Below are 19,518 nucleotides of genomic sequence, written 5' to 3'. Positions count from 1 at the left end.
ATATGTCACATCTACCAGGCCCTTCCTTTCCTGAATGAACACAATGAGTGATCGGTACCAATCACTCACTGTGCTCATTCATAAACCGCAGCATAGTAAACTGTGTTTCTTTTTGGGAAGGGCCCTGTCAGGTTGGCTGTATGGGGCCTTGTGGTTTCTAACAGCAGCCCTGCCTGGTGACCCTTACCATGTGGGTCCCGGGCCTGCAGGTAGGACACAAGAGTCCAGGAAATATGCAAGTGGTGTCTGTGGGTTGCTGTACAGCCCAATCACTGCAATCTGAAAGCTGACAGTCAGTTTATCAGATTTACACACAATCCTGGCTTCTCTAGCAGCTAGGATTGTGTGTAAAACTCCCTGCCACTGCCAATGTATAACCTCTTAAGCCAGGGGTGGCGAACAAGTTAGACACAAAGAGCCAAAATTTTAAACTGTGAAAGTCAGAGAGCCACACCACGCAGTGACCTGCCAAAACAGACAAACACTCACACAAAAACACATAATTAAAACCATATTATTCACCATAACACTTTCTTCCCCTTACAAAACACAGGGATGACCAGAGACTGCGGACAGCACAGGGATGACAGGTACCCGCTCTTACTTCCGCAGAGTTTTTGTTTGATCTTACCTGTTCCTCGATCCAGCTGCGCGCTGTCTTCTCGGCTTCTGTAATGGCGCTCGGCATGACAGCCGGGTGCCCAGTGTGCATGAGCAAGAAGCACTTGCGCTTTGTGATTGGTCCGGCGGCTTCTGGGATCTGTCATGTGTCCCAGGTACCGCCTTACCATTCACAAAAAGCACCGCTTCCTGCGCATGCGCACTTGGCACCCGGCTGTCATGCCCAGTGCCCACACTACAGAAGCCGGAAGACAGCGCGCCGCTGGATAGAGGAACAGGTAAGATCAAAGAACAAAGAAGTAAGAGCGGGTACCTGTCAAATTCAGGTACCCGCTCTCCACCTCCCCAAAGGTCAGCAGTAAGAGGCAAAGAGCCGCATTTATTTTGGCCGGGAGCCGCACGTGGCTCAAGAGCTGCGTGTTCGCCACCCCTGACTTAAGCTCTGGAAGTGTGATGAACTGCTTGGCAACCCGTCTGGGGGCTTTCATCAAATAACTGCTTCCTCACTGCTGGAACTCAGGAATAAGTTATTGTAGCTGGTAACTGCACCCAGGAACTAGACGACATTAGCTTAGGTGCAAACAGGAACTCAACTTTATAGAAAATTCACACAGAATATCTGCCACACAAAATCAGATATGAGCTTGATCACATTATCCTAAACAATGCAAACTTTAAATAATAATATCATCAGTACATCTAATTTATTTCAGGTACTTATATAGCGCTGTCGATTTAAGCAGCGCTTTACACATATATATTGTACATTCAGATCAGACCCTAACCCTCAAGGGGCATACAATCTAAGGTCCCTAACTCACATTCATACATACACATATTAGGGCCAATTTAGACAGGAGCCAATTAACCTACCAGCATGTCTTTGGCGTGTGGGAGGAAACTGGAGCACCCAGAGGAAACCCATGCAGGCACAGGGAGAACATGCAAACTCCAGGCAGGTGGTGCCGTGGCTGGGATTTGAACCAACAACGCTAGTGCTGCCAGGTAGAAGTACTAACCATTTAGCCACTGTGCTGCCCCGATGAACAGCTAGCAGCTAACAGTAACCTAATTAAACAAGGATATAATTAACAATAAGCTAATCAACAGCCAGGCACCCAGACCAGTCAGGGAGCCCACCCCAGACAGTCGGGCAACCACAACCCTGAATACACAAAGTACATTACATATATTTCAGGTGTTTGGCTTTCACTTGTGTAATCTGTGCACTAGAAAAAATCATCATAAGACAAAACTCATATAATATTGCAACAGTCTGAAAAAGTAGAATTCATTTATCTTCATAGATCTCTTGAGGGAGAATGCTGATAAATATTTCTGTCCCAAGTGGAGAAGCTTCTCCAACCCATTCTGCAGGAGGGTCCCATATTTCCTCGGACCATTGACCTGTAGAAAATACATTTTACACCTTTCCATCCACTCCAGAAGGGAAGTTTTCTTGTCTTTGTTCAAAGAATGAATCCAAGCCTGGCTCTCAGCATTCATCACGTTGTTGTTCATCATTAGAGAATTATCTGCTCTCTCCATGTGATCAGATGCTGAACTGAGCTCTTTTTCATGATCTGAATGGGAGAAGCAGACAAAATCCCTGGTCTCCTTCATGGGCCATAATCAGTGGATAGAAGGCTAGCCGCTAGTCCCCTCCAAAAGCCCCTGTCCCGGTTGGGTCTGTCACAGGAGGGTTTTAACCCCTTTGTGACCAGGCTATTTTTTGCTATTTGGCACAGTGCTACTTTAACTGGCAATTGTGCGGTCATGCAATGCTGTACCCAAATGAAATTTATATAATTTTTTTCACACAAACAGAGCTTTCTTTTTATTTTCTGTATAAATGAAAAAAGACCAAATATTTTGAAAAAAACAATATTTGCTACTTTGTTTTAAAACATATCCAATAAAGAAATAAAAAAAATCTAATTTCTTCATAAATTAAAGCTAAAGTATATTCTATATATATATATACATCACCAGTGACACTAATACAGTGATCAGTGCTAATACTATACATTGTCACTGTACTAATGATACTGGCTGGGAAGGGGTCAACATCTAGGTGCAATGAAAAGAATAACTGTGTGCCTAACAATTTGTAATGTGTGCTGCTTTTACTAAGCGTTGTGGCTGTTTTTTCTCCCTGTTTTGCAGGGAGAAAAAAATAGGGATGTCACACTGCTATCTGTACAGAGCCCAGTGTTGTTAGTAAACACGGGGCTCTGTGCTGTGATTTGCTAAGCTCAACTTCAACCATACCTGAATTCAGCCAAAATAATTATTTGGTGACATTGAGTGCACCCATACATGAATCCAGCTGAAAGAGTTATTTGGTGGCATTGGATGCAGCATCGGTTGCAGAGAAACTGACAACTCATGGGGCCCCTGGGCAATAGGGGATCATGGGGCCCCTGTGTCCTTGCGCACACTCAAACCACACCCAAAAAAGCCTATGAAAGGTACCAGGGGCATCTCATGGGGCCCCCTTCTGACCCCGGGCCCTCGGGCAGTGCCGAGTTCCCAAATGGTCAGTCCGCCCCTGGTGTGGGCCACATGTGGCCCTCGGAGCCCTCTGATGTGACCCTAGACCTCAAACAAGAGAAGCGTGTGCTTGGGGTTGGCAAACCATTGATCACGATCTGGGCTTGCTGACCCGCCATCCCAGAGCATTAGAGTGCATCGAGCGGGTGCCAGCAGAAGAAGAAGCAGGTGGCAGCAGAGAGAACAGGAGCAGCATAAGCAGATGCTGCCTTTGGAGCGCTGGCTCCTGTCCCAGGTGGACTGATACCAATTTGCACTTCGTCTGGGACCTTTCTAGCAGCCTGGGAGAGCGATGCCAGCAGCAGCTGGAAGAGGAAAAAAAGGTCAGTGTATTAAACATATGCAGTGCGCTTCTGCAATGGGCATGTTAGCGCCTATAAAAGGGTTAACAACTAGTTTTTGAAGTTTTCTATAGTTTCATGATATCTCATCCAAGTTTATCATTCCCTAATAAAAACCCAAAAGGGAAACCCCAAGACTGATTCTTGAGCCAGAGGAAGAATGCTGAAAATGTTGCGTGCCTGGCTGCGTGTGCAGGAGGAAATGGGCCCTAATTCACCAGTTATTATTTAGAGGGTGCACTACACTTTTGTCTGCAGTTCTCCCTGTCAATTACATAGCAGGCTACAATAACCCTGGTTATGAATATTTATATCTCCACGGCCAGCCACTAGGGTTTATTGCCAGTTTATAAAGAATATTAAAGGAGGTACTAGAAATTGAATAGGCTCTGCCACACAACTTACAGTATGTGCTATCCAGTAACCAAAAAACCATAACCTAAAAATATTCTGAGTATGTCAGTCAGTGTCACACGTCAGTGACGTCACGGATGGCCTCAATCCATTGGGGTATGCACATTACACATGGGAGAAATACGGAGTGCAGCGAAACAAGCGTGTCACCACATCGAGCTACTTATGGCATCTCATGGCGGCATGGTTTCCCATTGAGGACTGTTTATTGCAGTAAGGACAAGCCTTCATACATCCCGGTATATGGCCATTTGGTGAGTTCATACACCCTACTATCTATGTGTAATATGGCACCTTCCTAAGGATGGACAGTCACAAATTCATATGGTGAACATATCCCCTACAAGGCCACACACCGGTGGAAAGGACTTTTTTCCATTTATGTAATTGATTGGATCATTCAGGTCCACCTTGGCAAACAGGGAATTGGTGTCTTCCTGCAATCAATTACTTCAATTTACTGCAAATATCTACCATTGCCGCCATCTTTATTTTTAGAGAGTTGCCACTTCATACTTATTCATGTTCAAGGTTGTCTATCCTGTTATTTATTGAACTGAGTTGCATATTCATTTTTAGTTTATTGCCAGTTTTGCATGCTGGGGAAGAGTATAAATAGTTGGGGGAATTTTCTGGAAGCTCTTTGGTCTCCCTGGGTTAGCCTGAGGAGGACAGGTGTATTTGTTATTCCTAAACTTCCACGCCTGCTACCTATGCTTTACAAAGAAAGGCCCAAACCTGAGGCCTGAACCAGTGCCTGGTTTGAGATACAGTATTGACCAGGAAGAGTGAACCTGAATCTGGACTGGAGCACCAGGGTGAAACATTTGCTAGAGAGTGTCTTAAAGAGAAAGGTGAATGCTTGAATACAGAAAGTATTTTGGCTCGTCCAGTGAGTGTTTTGCTGCAGTTGCATACAGCTGGTAGAATACAGGGTGCCAGTCCAGCCTAAAGGTTCTTTTTCTTGCATGTCTATCTATATGACTAGATACGATAGTTGGAGTCTTATGGTTCATGCTGTAGTTTTGGGGTATCCTGTGCCCTAACCTTCCCTCCAAAGAGTTTATTAGTCTGAAAAAACTCTTTAACCCTGAGCACCTCCCAGCCCTTTAAGGGGTTTGTAACACTGGGAGGTGGGACAGGGTTTAGGGTCTTGTGGCATGACTTGTGATTGACTGTCACAGCGGTCACATGATCGGAAAACTCCTGACCACAAGTAGTGATCGGGACCTTTCCACGAGGTGCCGGTAAATGTGCCGGGAGCGCGCAGAGCATGCATGCTTGGCACATATTTTGTTTACATTATGAGGCCCCTCAGCACCAAGGCGCATATTTGCGTACGCTCGGCACCCATCTCTTCTCAACCTCATTACATGCCAAGAATCCTATCCAGAGGTGAAATGCCAGTCCACATGACCTCTGGGGGTCCATTATAGCCACCTAGGGCAGCTTTTCTCAATTTTTTTAAACATGAAGGAACCCTTGAAATAACTTTCCAGCTTCAGGATGCCCCTACTAATAATTATTATATCTACAGCTCACAATACATTAGCGTGATGGTTAGCAGTAAGAATGCCCCTTACATTTGTGGTCATTGGGAAAAATTACCTCTTACAGATAGATAAAAAGATCAGTGGTATCAGTGGTTACTTGAGAGAGAGAAATTGCCCATTGCTAAAGGACCCTTAGCATCCTCTGGAGGAACTCTAGGGTTCCATGGAACCCTGGTTGAGAAAGGCTGCTCATGGGGGTAAGGGGGTGCTACATATACTGTACATTTTAAGACCACACAAAGGCCGTAGCACTTGTGGAAGAAGTATAGTGCATGTATACCAGGGGCGGACTGACAACTCATGGGCCCCCTGGGCAATAGGGGATCATGGGGCCCCTGTGTCCTTGCCCACACTCAAAGCACACCCAAAAAAGCCTATAAAAAGGTACCAGGGGTATTTCATGGGGCCCCCTACTGACCCTGGGCCCTTGGGCGGTGCCTGAGTGCTCAAATGGTCAGTCCACCCATGATGTATACAGAATATGGAAGGATTTTGGATTAAAATACAAAAGGTCAAATATTAATGCTTAGCAACATGTCAGTTTTGCTTGATATGACTCACTCCTCTGTCTGCAAGTTGCTATGATATTGGTGAACATAATATTATTCTCTTGATAAATAGACAGTTATGAATTACAAGACTGCACTGGTTACAGTATGCATATCCTCCGGGCATGACCAGTGTTGTTTTAATAGACTTTTTTTCTTTCATAAAATCACTAACACGTCCCAACAATAGCATGGCGCAGGAGCTCGTCTGAGCAGAAGTGCATAATAAAAAAAACAAATGATCTGTACAGGAAACAAGGTGGTTTTATCATTTCTCACCTTCCTTTGCTGAAAACATGCCATAACTTTGTGTTTCACATCACAGTTTTTGAACAGCATCTTGGCAAATGCATAGGGTACGTGACTGTATTTTAATGAATACTGTAACTGCATCCAAACTTTCCAGATTCATTACTTTTTAGGCAAATTACATCCTTCCAAACTGGCCAATAGTAATGGGACGAATACCCCCCTATTTGGTTCGCGGTCAAACATTCAAACCTAACGAAAGTTCGACTGCGAACTTCAAACAGAGGGGACAATTCACTAAGCGGCATCTTCCTGCATCTGAGTGTTAAGATCAGGGTTGGACTGACCATTCAGTCACTCGGGCACTGCCCGAGGGCCCGGGGTCAGTAGGGGGCCCCATGAGATGCCCCTGGTACCTTTTTTATAGGCTATTTTGAGTGCAGGCAAGGACACAGGGGCCCCATGATCCCCTATTGCCCGGGGGCCCCATGAGTTGTCAGTCCACCCCTGGTTAAGATACCGTACAGCTAGTAAAATGCCACATGAGTTATATTATCAAATCATGTAGTATTTTAGTTGTGAAAACATTCTTTCATGTTTCAGCTGTCAGCGGGGTTCCCTGCTGACAGCTGGATGTAAGGAGAAGTTCCTGCATTGCCCGGCAATTAAAAAGCATTTTTTTAAAACCGTGTGGGGTCCCCCCCATCCATACCAAGCCCTTAAGGTCTTGAGGTTAAGGTATGGACTTTGAGGGGAACCCCCCACGCCAAACTTTTTTAATGACATGGGGGTCCCCCCCAAAAATCCATACCAGAACTTTATCTGAGCATACAGCCTGGCAGATCAGGAAAGGGGGGGGGTGAGCGAGTGCCCCCCCCCTCCTGAACCATACCAGGCCACATGCCCTCAACATGGGGGGTGCTTTGGGGCAGGCCCCCCCCCCAAGCACCTTGTCCCCATGTTGATGGGGACAAGGGTCTCTTCCCCACAACCGTTGCCGGTGGTTGTGGGGGGTCTGCAGGTAGGGGTCTTATTGGAATCTGGAATCCCTCTTTAACAAGGGGCCCCCCAGATCCCACCCCCCCATGTGAATGAATATGGGGTACATGGTACTGCTACTCATTCACAAAAAAAAAGTAGTGTAAAAATGACAGAACACAGTCTTTGACAAGTCCTATATTAAAAACAAAAATTTAAAAAATGTCCCCTGAAGTAGATCCAACGTCAATGACAATGCAATGGCCTACCCGAAAAAAGAAAAAAAAAAAGTTTCACTCTCAACGCTGGCTCCTGCTGTCTGACAGCTGTGCCACGATGACAGTTCTTAAATACTGTGATGACATCACAAAGGGGTGGGGTCAGCCTTGCCCCATGTGACATCATCATGCACTGTGACTGGCCAAAGCATTGCACCTGACCTGGACCCAATCATCAATATCAATTAGATTATTTTATATATTTAGAATAGCTTTTATGAACTATTTCCCTTAAAAAATAACTCCAGTTTACAACAGCAAAGCAACATACAGTACACTTGCATAACTAGGCTATATACAGCATATGTGCAAATTTACTGTAGGAATGTTTGTGGCTGCTGGGATCTGTCCTCCATATAAGTTCTCTAGCAAACCCAACAACCAAAATCATTTGTTGTCAGCATTTGAGTCATAACTAAGAATAGGGACTTTTATGTATACAGATCACCCATTGAGAACAAAAAAAAACATGACACATTACCAAGAGAAAAGAGGACGGGATACAAAGAGAAGGAAAAGAGGAGGAGAATGAACTCCTCACATGAAAGAAGAGTAAACGGGATTTTAAAGGTGCCATAAATAATAGGACAACAATATAAACTAAAACTTACAACATTTATTGTTAAATCAATAATAAAAATCTAATTAAAAGAAATAAATTTGAGTATCCCAACATTAAAGGTAATACTTGTTCAGAGACATGTATCCGGTGCAATATTTCTCAACATGTTTTGCCTATTTCAGGCTTCTTCAGGAGACATTTAATATAACACCTACAAGGAACAAATTCATGTTGATTACACATTATACCAACAGATTAGATACCCTGAGTACATATGTAAAGAAATAAAGCAAATTTAAATCACTACAAATCATATGTGATATACATCACACAAATATTTAAAAAAATTAATGAAGGGCAGCTTACCAAATAGTTCATATATGACTCAAATGGACAAGTAGTATGCAGAATAATTATAGTGCAATTTGATGGGACCCAAAATCCTCAAAGAGGCCCCGACAGAATGGAGTTTCAGATGGTTGGTAATGGGGCACAAGAGCTAAATATAAGGGTAAAAAAGCATCAACAGCCACTGAAAGTTTCCTACATGAAAAAAAATACTCTAGAGATGAAGTAAAAAGAAATATACCTTTAAGGAATAGGATAGACACCACTGTTTGTATACTCAGCATACACGATTATTATCGTCACGTTACATTGTGTTACATCGAAAAAAACAAAAAACACAGGTCCCAAATTGGGCACTGAAATATAAACGTAGAGTACAGTAAAAAAGGGGCCACTGTCACTGCAATTGGCATAGTGCACATGATGTGTGCATATAATGTAAATTCTAAGCTTACCTCTGTCAAAACAATTTGGATCATTAAGGGGAAGGTGGCAACAACTAAATGCTCATTAGGCACAAGACCAATCCTCAAACAAGGAAACGCATGCTATTAAATAAAGATAACAAAAGATTAGTAATAACTATTGAGAGACCATAAGTACAGAACATCAGCCGCAAGCTCCAAAATGTATCTACAAAGTCTCACCAATGTTGCACCAGCACCACAGACACCACCTCCCCATCAGCCAACAAAACTTTGGAGCCAAACCAGCTCATTTATATGTGAGCCCCTCCCACCGTGTCCGACATTGATGACGTCATGATGCCGATGACGTCATTATGTGGCCCGGACTTAGGGTGTCACTTCTGCTCACTATCTGCACAGCGCCAACCAACATGGCTGCACCGCAATGGGAAACACAGTAACCACATCTTACCGCCACACAGGGAAAAATACACAAACAATCAGCAGCATCACACTGATTGCCAAATACTGCCTCAACTTAGCTTAAAGCTCTTAACACAGTTGAAGTGCCATCTATAGGACAATTGACAAATAGAAGTACTAATAAATACCTGCAAATTTGTGTTACACATGAAAGGCAGAGTAAACTTCCTATAAACAATTTGTTCAATCATTCAAGCATCATATGGCCAGGCTGAAAAACAATTTATAAGGTACTTATCAATCACTGTTCAATTTCACATATTAAATGGGAGAGGAAAAAATGGGAGAGGTCACCAGGACATAGGAAATTCATTATAAGAACAAAGGTTTGTGGACATCTGACCATGACACCTGCTATATGGCCAAAAGCACGAGAACACCCCTGTATATTATTAAGTTTGAGTCTTTCCAGTGAAAGGTGCTGTTAATGCTACAACATGGAAATTTTAAATAATTGTGCCTTTTTTTAAACAATTTAGGGAAAGCTCTCCATTATGACTGTTCCATGTGCACAAAGCCAGCACCATAAAGACATGGTTTAATGAGTTTGGTGTTAAGGAACTCAAGTGGCCTGCACAGAGTTCTGACCTCAACCCTACTGAACATCAGTGAAATGAATTGGAATGCCAGTTGCAAGCCATATCTTCTTGACCAACATCAAAACCTGACCTTACAAATGCTCTTTTTCCTGAATGGGTCCAAATGCCAATGGTTTTGGAATGAGATGTCTAACAAACTCATGGAGCTGTGATGGTCGGGGTCCACAAAATTGTGACCATATAGGGAACATATTCTCAAAAATGGGAAAAGAACATACATTAAACTAATCTGAGGAACCAGAAAATACACAGCAAATACAATACAGATAAATTCATGAAACCGGTGCTTCATGCATATTTTAACTCAATTCTCTTTTTTTCTTCAGCTCTTCTACCAATCCCCTTAATAATCCTAGAAGACAAGGTCGAGCTGAAAGAAGAAACGAAGGTGAGCTGCGTGTTACCATCCAGTGACTGCCACTGCTTAGAGGTGGAGCTAAAAATCATCACTAAAGAGAAGCTCAAGAACTGTGTCTCCCATAAGGGGAACTACGCCAATGTCACCTGCACACTGGATGTCACCAAGGAGATGAATGGGATGGAGCTATCCTGTGAAGCTCACTTCAAAACAAAGAGCAAGCCTTATAAGCTGAACATTCAGAGTAAGTATGGAACTTTAAAATTAACCACTCAGTACACCAAGAAATGGCACGTGTCTTCCATTTTTCCTACCTAAATATGGGAGTAGGTGGCATGCTAGTTGCTAACCAAAAGCACAGAGTGTTGGACTTGTGTAAAGGGCCAATGGAATGATGAGCATTGCCTGTACCCTTAGAGGAGGAGTTCCAATCCCCCTTGGAGGTTGGATAATTGGCTTCTGCAACCACTGGATTTGTAGATGCATGCATGGGGCACTAGGCTCAGCAATAGCAGATCCTCTTGTGGGCCTTCAGGCGTTGAACAGTGGATCATGCCTAACATACACTCTCTACTGTCCTTACTCAATGAGGCCCAGTGTTTCAAATGATTGATCACCTGCACCCTAAAGACTTGTTGTTTTGTGGCACTGTGGTTTATTGTTCCTGAAGTTGGCAGCCATTAAATGTTGTATCTGGACTTGTTCTGTATTTTGATTCTTCAAGTAAGAACTACAATTCTTGTTACGAGGTTCCCATATTGTCACTGTATAACATCAAGCGTTGGCACAGTATTTGAACCCCCATGCACATGACTGTGCACATATCCATTAGCACATCAGCTCAGTGGTTGGTTATTGCTAGCGATGAGTGGAATGATTCTGGTAAAATTGATTTCACAGTGAAATTACCAGTTACAAATCTTGCTATACTGTATGTTCTTTACATTTGTGTTTTGTGTGTGTATTAGATTTTTATTTGTGTAATTTTTAAAGTAACTGTAAAAACACAGAGGAGCATGCAAACATCTAGTGCATTACCACCTCCACCACCACTTTTTATTATATAGAAAAGTCCCTCAAAACGTGTCAGCTTACCTACTTGCACATTCATGGTCAGATGACAGTGCCCCATGGCTAGAGCTGTTATTTGATATGTCTGTTCCATTTTATGTTTCTGAGTATGTTTTTGACCTTTCTATATAATAAAAAGTGGTGGTGGTAATGCTGTTAGAAACCATGGGGCCCCGTACATTCAACCTGACAGGGCCCCCTCGAAAAAACCCAACCCAAAAAAAACACAGTTTACTATGCTTCAGTTGTGAATGATTGGTACTGATCACTCATTTTGTTCATTCAAGAGAGGAAGGGACTGGTAAATGTGGCATATTTACCCTTCCTCCACTCTCCATCCAGGGGGCCTGGGCAGCAGAGGGATACATATGATGCAGAGGGTGATGGGTGCGGCAGGGATGGGGGGGGATTACTGGATCCAATCCCATTTATGTGGGGTGGGGGGATTTACTGGTACCAACCCCATTTATGTCTCTCTCTGCAGTAGATGAAAGCAAGTGGGAGGGAGAGGAGAAGAAGCCAGCTTTCAGCTGCTGCAGAGAGCCATTCAGGGGATTGGTTCCAGTAATTGCCCCCACCCAGGGGCGGACTGACAACTCATGGGGCCCCCAGGCAATAGGGGATCATGGGGCCCCTGTGTCCTTGCCCAAACTCAAAAAAGCCTATGAAAAAGGTACCAGGGGCATCTCATGGGGCCCCCTACTGACCGCAGGCCCTCGGGCAGTGCTCGAGTTTCCAAATGGTCAGTCCGCCCCTGCCCCCACCATGCCAATCACCCTTCCAGCCCACAAATCTGATTCACCAAGCTGCCTGGGCCCCTCTGCTGGCCTGGGCCCCATACAGGAGGACTGGTGGTACCCCCTTATCCACGGCCCTGGTGGTAATGCACTAGGTGTTTGTGCCCTCCTGTGTGTTTTTACAATTCCTTTTAAGATTTCCCTGTCTGAGGGCGGCATCGTGCGAAGCTTTACCAGCCGTGACACCTTCGGATGTACTATGATTTAAGCGCTGGAGTGTTTGAATTCTTTTGTCATTTTTATTTTTAGATTTTTTTTGGCTCAGTTTTTTTTCTTACTGTGAAAAACGTTTTGAGGCTAATACAGCCATTTCTTTGCAGATCTGGGATAGATGACAGGAGCTTCTGTAATCATTAGGAGCCATATACAGTCTACTGCACCCTTAAAACTCACGAAAAACACCTTCAATTTGATTTTCCAAAGAAGATTGCAGAAAAATGCTAAACGTTCACCCAAACATCTCAGGATAATGAGAACTCTGAATTCAGCTTATCCCTAGTTAGTGCCTGCAGTAGAACTCAGTATAATCTCCGGTGAGGATGTTCTACAAATTCTATTTGTTGACCAGATTTTCTCCTACTTATAAACTTCTGCCACCTATCTTGACTTCTTAGCTGTTTTCAGAATATTCTTTGAATTGCTTCTTGCCCTGAGGCTTTGATCATGTTTTTTCTCTGGTTTCTGCCCTCAGTTTAACCAATGAGCACTACTGCAGTAGAAAATCAATGGCTTTGGCTCCTTTTATTCACATTTTCAACATCATTTTAAACTGCATGGTGTCAGAATGTCTTTATTTAGCTATATGTCTGGACATTTAGATCATTATCTAAATTGGTGATGCAGAATGGCATAGGACTGGGGGGGTCACACAGGTGATAGCTTTTACTGGGACTCTGTTTTTAGGAATGAATATGGTGGGCAGCTGGCTAAACATCTCTAATATGTGCCATCTTCTCCAGATCAAAAGGACACATATACAACTTTCCTCTATGGCAGCAAGTGTAATGTGCGCTCTGAATGGCACACAACCAGGGGCAGACTGACCATTGGAGAACTCGGGCACTGCCCGAGGGCCCAGGGTTAGTAGGGGGCCCCATGACATAGGGAACCCATAATCCCCTATTGCCCGGGGGCCCCATGAGTTGTCAGTCCGCCCCTGCACACAACTGTCAATAATAGGGTGAGAGTAAAGGTGGGAATTCACGATTAGAAAATCAACCGATCGGTCATCCGACAACCGAGAGGCATTCATTGGTTGGCCGAAATCGTGGCCCACATTAACCAATCTAAAAAAATTGTTCGTTTGGCAATACGTAGTATTGACGTCTTCCGTACAAGTGGAAGTGATGCGGTGTGCGTGTGACCTTGTAGCCACGCCCTTCCGGGCAGAACGAGTGATATACACAACAATGACCAGCAATGAGTATAATATCGTTTATCACATGACCTATATACATAAATAGTGATACATAAAATATAATCTGCACAATTCTGGTTTCATTATCTCATTAGGACAATCTACTTTTAACATTTGGATTTTTCGTTCATGTTTACGAAGATTCCTTGGACATAAACATCCGGGTCATCTTCTGTCTCCGCTCATGCGTGATAGCGCTTGATAGATTTTTTTCGTACAACGTCATACCACCGCATAGAAAATCGGTCGTTTGTATGCTAATCGACTACATTTTTCACTGTCGTTCAACCGGATTTTTTCGTTCACAATATCGTTATCTGTTAAAACATCCTGCTCATCAACGAAGAGAAAATCGTTGGATTAGTGGTTCTGTGAAATTTTTAATACGATTTTCTTATCGTGTGTACGGGGCATAAGGCTCCATGCACACATCATTTATTTAAGCTCCTAGAAGCTGCAAGTAGCATATTTTTCTGCTCCTAGAAGCTAAATAGTATTATCCTATGTGTCCATGCACACTACTTTAGGCTATTAGCATTTTTTGAGCTTCAGTGTCTAGGAGCAGAAAAAAAATAGTTTTTTGGAGCATTTTTCCAGCAGAAAGAAATGCTAAACGCTCATAAATACTCCTAAACGCTACTTAATGCTACTAAACGCTACTAAAACACTTCTAACAGATTTTTTTCTATACATGTACTGTAAAAATACTACTAAAATGCTAACGCTACAAAAACGCTACTAAAAAAGGCTATTACTAGTGTTTTTATCCAGCATTTTTTCCTGCATTTTTGAGCTTAAAAACCCGCTAGTGTGAATGGAGCCTAAAAAGAACACTGTTCATCTCTAGAAGATGTAAGCTATTAGGATCCAATAGCAAGAGGAAAAATTCAGGGATCTCAGACTAAACATGGCTATACACGTGTAGATTTTCAGATGAGAATATTAGTTCGAAAAGTCGTACGAAAATTCTTTGAACATTTGATGAATGGACGAATGTAGTTCGAAAAATTGTTTTTTGCTTTTAACATTCGGCTTTAAAATGAATGTGATTTCTGAATGATCACCACATGCACTGGCCGAAAATTAATTTGATCGAGAAAAGTTTTTTTTCCTGCCCTCTCAAATTTTCCTGTCACTGCAATCGCAAACAAACATCGATTTGACCTCACTAATGACTAGAAAATCAAACGAATATTCTTGAAGCAAAAATTCTTGAATGAAAATCTATGCATGTATGGCCAGCTGAAAAAATGCTGCTTCTACAGGAGTTTTGCATTTTGCCGGCAGAAGCAGCACAGTATAGTTTGGTGATTTAGAGAAGCACATCAGTGTCATCCTGTGTGTCCATGCACATTAGGACGATTAGAGGCATATTTTCAGCTCAACGTTTAGAGACAGTTTTGTGATTTTGATTGGAGCCTTCTGGTGGAAAAAAACACTCGATGTCAGTGTTTTTTTCAGCCAAGGGAACTGGCGTTTTTTTTTTAATCCCAGTATGCATGTAGCCTAAAGCCTGGTACACACAATAAGAATAGCGGATGAATGATTGTCCACTTTTCTTTTGAATGCTAGTTTCATATAAAAAACAAATAGGTTACAAGAGTTACGGACATTCTCTTAAAGCGGAGTTCCACCCAAAAGTGGAAGCTGTTGGTTTGCCTCCTCCCCCCCTCAACTGCCATATTTGGCACCTCTTGGGGGTGAGGGGGGAGAAGATACCTGGTTTTGACAAGTACCCGATCCCACTTCCGTCTCAGTTCACCGCAGCAAAGTGAGCTGGAAATTCGCCCCCCCCCCCCTTTTCTCCTGCAGTCTCCTGGGAACCTTTACAGGTCCCAGAAGAATGCCGGACCAATCAGAATGCGCAGCGCGTCTCACGCATGCGCAGTGGGCACCCAGCTGTGAAGCCGCAAGCTGTTACAGCCTGGTGCCTACAGTTGAGATCCCGACGCCGGGTGGAGAAGAGGGAGAGAAGAGACGATATGGGTGAGAATGTCGCTGGACCCCAGGACAGGTGAGTGTGTGTTTAAGTCCTCATGCACACGGGACGTTTTTACAGCGGCCGTTTTTGGCTTTTGACTTTTTTTCTACAGCTAGTAAACCCCCCAGCATGTTATCCTATGTGTCCATACATACATAGACTGGAATCAACGTTTTTTGACTGGGATGTTTTTTGGCTGGAAAAAACCCAGGACTAGTGGGTTTCTAGATGAGTCTGTAGCTGTAAAACGCTCTAACGCTGAAAAACGCGAAAAAACGCGGTAAAACATTGCAAATCGGCATTTTTGGATGTTTTTGTGACCAAAAAAAATATTTTTTTGTTTAAAAAAACCCCTAAAAAATGCAAAGGTGGAAAAACGGGAAAACACCGGTAAACGTGGCAAAACGCCGCTAAATGCTAATGAAAAACGCTAAAAAAAGCTGAAAAACGTACGTTTTTAACGTGACTGTACACAGCTAAAGTTACCAGTGTTATCAAAATGTCCTGTGTGCATGAGGACTGAAAGTCAGTAGCTATAGTTTTTGTAGCTGCTGACTTTTAACCTCCCTGGCAGTATGATTATTTCAGATTTTTTGTGCTGAAAGCGGTACCATTATTTTGCATGGAAATATGTAGTTTTTTATTGTAGGCTGTAATTTTTAGGAATAACTCACTGAAATCTGTCCGAACAAGAGTCTAGTAAACATCCCGGGTATGATAAAATTTGAAACACGAAATCATAAATTATAATTTAATAAATAATCATAAAAAATAATAAAAAAATAATAATATAATAATAATACATTTAATTCAATAATATAATCAAACCAAAAACACTGAAATTTGAAATATAGCGCCAAGTTCGCACATCACTGAGCAAAGTCGCAAAATTTCAGTGTCTGATGACGAATTTCCCACTCGAATCATTACCACTCAATTCTGCAAGTGATTCTAATTACTATCGCTGTTCTCTAGCTGATCTAAACCCGCTTTTGACCTAAAGGGACACTTTTAGGATGCCATGGACATTTCTCAGTTTCCAGGCAGAAAGAACAGTAAATGCAGGCAGGGCACAGGACAAAGCACTCGGGACAAAATGTATGTGAAATGGGTTGAAACAGCAATGTTTTACTATGTAAAATTCGTTTTGAAAAAAATGAAATTTTTTTAAAATTTTCAAATTTCCCGCCGCCTACGGCGGTGCCCGTACGTCCCGACGTCACAGGGACCAGAACACAGAAGCCGGATGCCGGCACCGGCCGGAGGAGATGGCCGGGGACGCTGCAGGGGACACATCGCGGGAGCGCAGGACAAGGTAAGCTCTGCAGGGACTCCCTGAGCAACGCTGCATGGTAAGCCCGAGTGTAGCTCGGGGTTACCGCTTTTGGTACAGAAACTTTACCCCGAGCTACACTCGGGAATACCGCCAGGGAGGTTAATAAACAAAACAAACGTCCGGAACTCCGCTTTGAGACAGAATACAACATCCAGTGGTGATGTAATGTGTTGTATAGTATTGTGACACCCATTCTAGTGACACCTAAGTATGGAATTCCTTTCATTTTGAAGATATCTCCTCTTACTTCCAGCTGTGTCTCTAGGATAAGAAGTGAAGGGAAATTACCCGATACGGGAAATATAACCCAACAGGGTTCCTTAATCATTTCCTACTCAAATATAAAAGATTTGGCTTTACATACACTTTAGAATGCTCCATATACTTTTTTTTTTGAAGAACACTCTCTAAACACTGCTAATATTTTCCATGGAGCTTGCATTGCACAGTATACAGTTTGAGGCACTGGGCAACACAAACAGATGAATCTTGGCAGAAGAGGGATGATGACTCACACCTAAATTGTTTGCATAAGGTCAGCTTCTCATATCTGTTCAAAAATTCTTCTCTGTCTGCTAAATCATATGATTCCTTAACTCTGTAGTTAATCTAGCAGTGAAAATACATAGCATCCAAGTCAGCCTGGAGTTCACATCATGTTCATTTCTTGTGTGACTCCAGTATCTTGTGCTGACATGACTAGTGCAGAAGACATGTGTTGTCAAATACTAACACCCCCAAAAACATACCCAACTTCTGAAAAACCCCCCATTTCCCAACACTCCCTCCACCAATAAAAGGAGACCACACTTTGTTGGAGTAAAATAGCCTTCACGGCCTTTTATTAACAATTTAATAAAATTGTTAATTGTAATGGCTTCCGATTGCGCAACGGATCAAATTCAAAATCCTAACACTGACGTACAAAGCCATCCACCACACTGCCCCGAACTACATACCTAATATCCAAGTACCGCCCAGCACGCACACTCCGCTCCTCACAAGACCTCCTTCTCTCTAGTTCCCTGGTCTCCTCCTCCCATGCCCGCCTCCAGGACTTCTCCAAGGTGTCATCCATCCTCTGGAACTCCCTGCCCCAACCCATCAAATTATCACCTACTCTCCTCTCCTTTAGGCGCACCCTGAAAACCCATCTCTTCAGGGAAGCCTACCCCACCCCCTGCTAACTTGCCGACCTCCTCCACTCTTCCTACCACTCCATCCCCCACAGCTTTCTCCTCCTGTGCCACCATCCCCTCCCTCCTAGATTGTAAGCTCGAAAGAGCAGGGCCCTCAATCCCCTCATGTTTTGCATTGTATTGTTATTGTTCTGTCACATGTTCTGTCCCCCTTTGTAATGTACAGCGCTGAGCAAACTATTGGTGCTTTATAAATACTGTATAATAATAATAATAATAACTTAAATATACAGAAAACATTCCTTAAAACGGAAACCTCCAAAAACTTACGGAATGAGTTGTTGGTCTAGGCAGGCACCCAAAACAATATTGATCTCCCCCTGCGGAACCTTCACCTTAATGTTCCTACTAGGCCTCCAGCCGCAACACACCGACTCGGAGACAAGGACACACCTTCCGCAGGTAGACCTCCACCTTCCAGTTAAACCTCGGTTAACTGGAATTTACCTGGGCACACCCTACCGCCGATGGGTCCCAACCATACACTTATCATCACAAACCATTAACAACCTACCAAGACCAACAACTGCCACCAAACTAAACAAGCCAAACAAGCACCCCAGGGCAGGGCGGGAACTTCTCTCTTCAGCTGCTAACCAGCACTGGCTCGTCCAACCCCCCCAGCACTCCCCCAAGATTCAGGATGATTCCACCCACACCTAATAACACCAATCAGGTAACCTTACTATCTTTTTTAACCCTTCCCCTTTCACTTAACCCTTTCCCATCTTTTCTCCCTCTTCACATAGTCATGTCTGCCCTGCGCTATTCTTCTCTTTCTTTCTCTATGGGCACCCCTGGACTCTGCTAAGGATATTCTGTTAAAATGCAATTTTTATGGAATAATCTGAATAAATGTGCAGGTTTAGAATTGTTTATAATCCCCGTTATTTGGCTCTACTTACTCGTTTAGGTATAAAAGTCCTTTCACACATGCTTGTCAGTTTTTCAGGTGGACCTGATGGAAATCTCTGCTCAGCTTTGTGAGCATGCGGATGTAAATGGACATCTGCCTACCTCCAATTCAGTCTAGGTCTGGACGTCCTTTTATTTTTTTCTGGACAAGAAGGTAGTCTATTTACATCGATGCAGACAAAAAAATGAACAGGCATCTGCTGGAGTGCCAAAGTGTACCGGTCTCACCACACTTTTTGAATAGAGCACCCATTCCGCTGTCTTTGTAGCCATCAGATTGGACACTTGTCTCCTGGCTAGAGGCCTGCACACACATTGCTGGCCTGAGGCCTCACACTTGAAAAAAGAGAAATGTCCACACATAGATGCATTTTCAGCACTTTACTGTAACTTCATGTTTCTTCCATAACACATCACACTTGACGTACTGCCTGAATCTTTGGTGCAGAACTCCATGTGCAAGGTTAGACATTCTGTAGCAGTCAATTACAACGCACAGCACAACTCAGA

The 19,518-nt window shown here is 43.2% G+C and overlaps 1 protein-coding gene across 1 annotated transcript in view; it reads left to right on the top strand.

Moving 5' to 3' along the window:
• LOC149441193 (intercellular adhesion molecule 5-like) overlaps positions 1-19,518 on the top strand; it is a 74,645-nt gene that overhangs the window by 22,158 nt on the left and 32,969 nt on the right. The window contains exon 2 of the mRNA XM_089657636.1: positions 10,261-10,536. Coding sequence (XP_089513762.1) covers positions 10,261-10,536 — 276 coding nt within the window. The remainder of the gene's footprint in view (positions 1-10,260; positions 10,537-19,518) is intronic.

Source organism: Staurois parvus, unplaced genomic scaffold (assembly GCF_062004578.1).
Source record: "Staurois parvus isolate SC_StPar_1 unplaced genomic scaffold, SC_StPar_1.0 ptg001014l, whole genome shotgun sequence".
Taxonomy (NCBI): domain Eukaryota; kingdom Metazoa; phylum Chordata; class Amphibia; order Anura; family Ranidae; genus Staurois; species Staurois parvus.
Note: the sequence above shows the minus strand (reverse complement) of the source record. Positions and strands in the feature narration are given on the sequence as shown.